Source organism: Vicia villosa, linkage group LG7 (genome assembly GCF_029867415.1).
Source record: "Vicia villosa cultivar HV-30 ecotype Madison, WI linkage group LG7, Vvil1.0, whole genome shotgun sequence".
Lineage (NCBI taxonomy): Eukaryota > Viridiplantae > Streptophyta > Magnoliopsida > Fabales > Fabaceae > Vicia > Vicia villosa.
In genome coordinates, this window is record NC_081186.1 from 84777130 (window position 1) to 84783084 (window position 5955).

The 5955-nt window shown below is 34.0% G+C and overlaps 1 protein-coding gene across 1 annotated transcript; it reads right to left on the minus strand.

Annotated features, from left to right (window-relative positions):
- Positions 1 to 3735: 3735 nt before the first annotated feature.
- Positions 3736 to 5007, minus strand: LOC131617650 (abscisic acid receptor PYL4-like). The gene has a single exon (XM_058888906.1). The coding sequence runs from the start codon at positions 4765 to 4767 to the stop codon at positions 4165 to 4167; it is 603 nt and encodes a 200-aa protein (XP_058744889.1). The 5' UTR covers positions 4768 to 5007; the 3' UTR covers positions 3736 to 4164.
- Positions 5008 to 5955: the final 948 nt, after the last annotated feature.

A 5955-nucleotide genomic window follows, 5' to 3' on the forward strand; every position in this document is an offset into this window, starting at 1 on the left:
ACAACACCTAATCTGGGGGCTACCAAGCCATGAAGGAAATCCACTACCAATCTTCCTCCTTTCTGAAACAGTTGCAAGATCTTCACACGAAATAGGAACAAATCAAATCTTAGTTTTCTAAAAGAAATCTCAAAGATTCTTTTTATAAAAACCAAGACTAATATGTATTTGTCCTAAAAATTATTGATTGGCTCCGCCTTTAATAAGTATCTGAATATTCCAGATTCTCATATTTTTCAATCAAATCTTTCAAGAATTAAAAACAGTCTGAACTATCAGGTTGTTCTGGTGTAGGATGTCACAACATCTGGAAGAACATTTGTCAAAACACATAACAGTTAAACCTGTTATGACAGTAAGACAAGATGTTCCAACATCTTGCTCAAGATCAGTTAAGAACTATGTTTTAGCAAAATTATGCTAATCATAAAAATCATGGAACTAACAATCTTCCCCTTTGGTAAATTTTGGCTAAAACAACCTAAACACAATTAAGTCCTGGAGATAAATCACTTTACGTGACAACATGTAAATTTACATCGAACTACAAAGTTATATAAGAGATGCACAATAGTTACACAAAAGTCTTCTTCTTCAAAGCTCTTTGGAGCTTGTACAAACAGACAGGTCCATTACTCCCCCTGTCATACAGAACCAATACTCCTCCCTTAAAGGGATACCATAATATGAACTACTCAAGTTCACACATCATAGGCACATGCAGTAGAAGATAATAATAAAAATTCTCACATTATGCAGGATGTCAGAAATCTTGCACACACTCTTCAATCTCCAGTCTTCAATTCCAGCAGCAGCACAATCAATCAACATGACAGACTATCATACTCCCCCTAAATAGTTGCAGCAGGCTAACAACCACAGTAGCTACTCTTCCTTGGTAGTAGCATAGTCAAGATGTATGCCAACCAGCATGTCAAGATATGTATTATAACATTAGGACAAAGAAAACACACTAAAACTTTACTCTCTCTTTTTAGCCAAAAGTTGACAAAAATAGAATAAATGTAAACAAATGGAAGCACACAAATAATGCAATTAAGCACCACACACAGATGGAAGCACACAAATTCATTGATGGAAGCACATTGTTCATGATTACAAAAGCATTAGCACAAAACCCTAACAGAAGATCATGGGACTTAAGCCCTAACAGAAGGTTCTCAAAACCTACAATCAAACAAAAAAAATGACTGAGCATATTCAGTCAAGACTTGGAGCTGCTAGCTGACTCTTCTTCAATGGTCTTTTTACTTCCATAATGCTCTTCCTCAGCCTCTTGAATGTCTTCATCTCTATTAAGGATCTAATCAGGGGTTGCAATATGATTTTTCTCTCAGTACTCCTCTTGATGGTTTAAGTCAGTTCATCATAGGTTTTTTGGAGCTTATCAATGATTCTCACTTTTGGAGTTCGATTAGGAGTCTCCTTCCTAGATATTGTGTCAATGTCTAAGACATGTGTCCCTATGAACATCTTGTAGTGCAGGGATTAGGGATATTCTATCTTGCTTACTGTATCTAAGATGTTCAAAATTCCAAGATATTGGTTGAGGATTACTCTACAAATGAAAGAGGAAAAGGCAATGGGAATTTTCACATCAAAGGAATGAGCATGATTGATAATTTGTTCAAAAATGTAGGTGCCATAATTAAAGTTGATTTTAATGCCAACAATATAAATGACATTGCATATTCCTATAGCTATTGAGGAGGTGTGGTTTGTAGGAACCCAATTGGAAACTCCTATCCTATTTAGCACAACATGCTTTACAGTCAGCCAATTCACAAACAGTTTCTTCTTCATTAGTCATTGAGTCTCTTGTCCTGCAGTAATTTCTTTGTAGATATCATTGTCAGTTACTACGTTACTTTTCTCAGCTTCACATCTTCCTAGATACCTGTTAATTATTTTGGGAGATAAATTCACACATTTGCCTCTAAAAAAAACCTTCATGTAGTCTCAGCTTTTTCTGTTATCACAATCAGCAAAATGTTAATTATGAATTCTTTCACAAGAGTTTCATAACATTCACCAATTTCAGAAACAGACTTCATTAAGGAAGCGGGAGTGAAATGAAGACTGAAATGAAATTGGAATGCTTACATTTTTCAGAAAAAGTCTTCAGAAACATTCACAAGAGTTTCATAACACTCACTATTCCTTTTCTACATATAGTTTCTCTTTATTAAAGTACTAAGAAGAACACTTTATCACCTTGGAATGCTTACAACCCAACTCATAACTACTTGAATCTTTCAATACCCTCACATAATCTTGCTTAAGCACTAAGAATGAGGAACCATAAACATAATTCTCCTAGTCATTAGAGTTACTATTGGGGTCATTGAATCATAAGAAAAATCAAGGACCTCAGCCAAAAAAAACTTTTCAATTAACATTTTGATTAGACCTTTTGGTGTAGGAATGAAATTTCTTATAAAAGGAAAAATTAGTTGAGGAGTTTCACATCCCTCTTTCATTAAAATCTAGTTCACAAATAACTATTGTACCTTGGTGAAAACAAGCGAATAATCAAAATAAAAGGCAAGCGGAGACAAAACAATAAAGGAAGAAAGTTATATCTTGATTGAACTAAAACATGGTGCAAATCACATGAAATGAGAAAAGAGTGTTTAGGAAAACATAAACAAAAATAGACGACGAACAACAAAGGGATAAGAAAGAGATATAATAAGGGACAAGACACAAGACACAACATGTCCAAAAATATTACCTAACCAATGAGAAGATTTATGATTGACATTCACTAATGTCAAGTTGTCATCAATATAACATGATAGGTGGAAGTACCAAGAATTTGAAAAGACCATTAATTAAATAACAAATAAATTAAAAGAGATGTACTCAGAGAAGGAAAGTCAAATGCTAACTTGAAAAGAGTGAGGCACAAACCACATTGTTTCCGTTAATAAGGGTCTTCAAGTCTCGATTTCACCAAGCCTATTTGTATAACGACTCAAACACTTCGGCCTTTAAGGCCCTGTGCTTGCATGGCTGGAGACTGTTGCAAGTCATGACCATTCAAACACTTTGAACCTCGTGATTGGAGTTGTGGAACTTCATAAACTCTAAACCAAGTTTGACTTGTAGAAAAACACCTCATTAAAGGGCCTTCACTACAGTTCAAATGCCCAACATTTGAACATCTAACCCATGACCCGAGCATATAGCCCACTTTCTAAATATTTATCTATTCTAAACTGCATGTTTGCACAACTATTTATTCGATTAAAGCTATTAAGAGAGCAACCAGGGTCGGGCCATAAGAACAAACCGTTTAAATTAAGACATCATATATCACAATTTTAGGCTAAAAAACCCTTACAAAATTCAATTTACATATAACTATATAATATGTCAATAATTTTAAATATTGCTTTAGTTGAATTAATAAAAGAATATGCTTCATGTTCTTATGGTCATAAGTTCCACTTCTAAACTCACCATGATCTTATGATACCTAACAAGAACCCAAAAAAAACTTAAATTATTTTTACCATAAACATTAAACAACTTACACTTTTGTAGTACACTATTTATAATGTCTCACCTAAGAATTTCAACTCCTCACCTACACTCTTTTTAACAAGAATAGATATAAAGGAGTAATAATATTACAAAAAAAAATCTAAAATATAATAACACAAATAAATTGATGTAATTTCTTCAAATACAAATTTGAGGATAATTCAATTAATCAACTCTGTCTCGGATATACATGAAAAATAAACAAGATAAATAAATAAATATATTAACACTAGAAACCATTCATCTGGTACAAATGAAGCATCAGCTACCATCCATCCAAATGAATGGAAAAATTGAAATTACACAAGAATTAAAGATAGAACTAAATTGTACTCAAAAAAAAAAAAAAAAAAAAACTAAACGATAGAATTACATATATATTAATACTATATCAAAACAAGTATGATATAACATTATATATATCACCTTAATTCTACCATTGCAGTTTTTTTCTCTTTTATGAAAACCTACTACCCCATCCCCCAATTTCGAATACGGGTTACATATCAACAATATGAGTCCTGACCCGAAACCCGTATTCGAAACAAAAAAACCCGGATTAAAAAAAAGAAAAAAAATTATTTTCTTCATTCTTCAGAGTTTCTCTGCGATCTGAGCCAACGACTGCAAATTACACCGCACAATCGTATCAACAAAACTACACGTCTCTTCCTTCGTATTCCCATGCGGTACATCCACCACATACGACTCAATAACCACCGTCCCTCCATTCCCGTCACCGTGCAGCGTCGTCACCGACCGGTAATTCCTCAGCCTATGAATTCCACCAACAACACTAAAACTAATAACATGCCTTTCTTCATCAAGTATATCAAGCCTCTCGGTACTCGAAACAGCCGGAAGTCCAGAAACCAACCGAACCTCACGCAAAGCGCCGACGCGAACACCGTCGCCGGCAACCACGTTACAGCTTTTCACAAAGTGTTTATATCCCTGCGGATTATCGAATCGTCGAACCACGGACCAGACGGTTGAAACGGAGGCGTTGATCGTTTGGATCACGACGGAGTAGCACTGGTTCGGTCCCACCATGTGCGCGTCGTGGTGGTTTGTAACCGTTTCTGGTACGGTTACGGTAACGTAACGACCTTGTTTTGAACAGTTAACGCCGTTAGTCATGGCATTAACGGTGGCCATTTCAGGGTTGTATCTTTGAAACTGAACCGCTGAAGGCATTTTTTTATCTCTATAATAAAAAGTATAAATTAGTATTTATAGAAAGAAAGAAGATTAGTTTTATGAAGTGAAAGTGTTGGTTTAGATATATATGTAAAGAAGGGTGTGAGAAAAATGTGAGAGGCTATTATTAATTTTGTATATGCAAGTTGGTATATAGTATATACACAAGAGTTCTTTTTCTTTTTCTTTTTCTCTTCTTTGATGTTGTTCAAAGGGACATAGAAAGATAATAAAAGTGAATTCATAATTGCAATTTATTGAATTAATTGATGCAATGACATTACCCGGTGGTTGCATGCAAGTGGATACACAACTTGTTGTGAGGGATGCAAGTTGCAAAATCTTGAGACTTGGAATTATCAATTTCTTTTTTTTAATGTTAATATTTTATTGTTCACTTGTTGATGAATATTATTTTATTCGACCAACTTCGCCTCCTAGTAGTACCAGTCGTTGCTATGTTTCATGTTGTGGTTTAATTTATTGTTTTTTTGTGGTTTTAATAAAAGTGATTGCATGAATTGGGAGGGTATCTTTGGAAATGGATAATGTTTGGGAAAACAGTCTAGAAGAAAGTCCGGCGTGTTGGCAAGTTGCTTGCGATATTGTATTCATCAAGTGGTGGAGGTGGCACACATAGTTTGAAATGTACATGCTACGATTAAAAAAGTTTGGATACTTTTTCTCGTGTTTATTTTTGAGAAAAAGAAAACTACTTGTTGTGTGTTTATAGAATTTATAATTGTAAAGATGTTTAAGACATTATTTGATAAGACCATTTAAGAATATTCACAATGAAACGCCATTCATTACGATGTTTTAATAGATTTTGAAATTAATAATTCTATATTTTAACAAGAAATTATACAATATTAAATTTTATACATGTATATGTTTGTAAGAGGTCCACAAGAGATGGCAAATGATGTTCAATACGGATAAGGGATGCAACATATTGTTTGTGCTAATTTTTTTGTCGTTCATTTATCATAACACACATTCATTGTTTATAATGAACGCCCTTAGATTAGAATACTCGTTTGTTTATGAAAATAAAGAGAGTGACGTGTTCCAAGCCATAACGATAAAAGGGAGGAAGTCAAGAAGAAAAAGATATGTTCTCTTGAGTAATTGAGGAGCTAGCTATCTTTTTTCCACACTCTTAAGAGTAAAAAGTACGGTTAT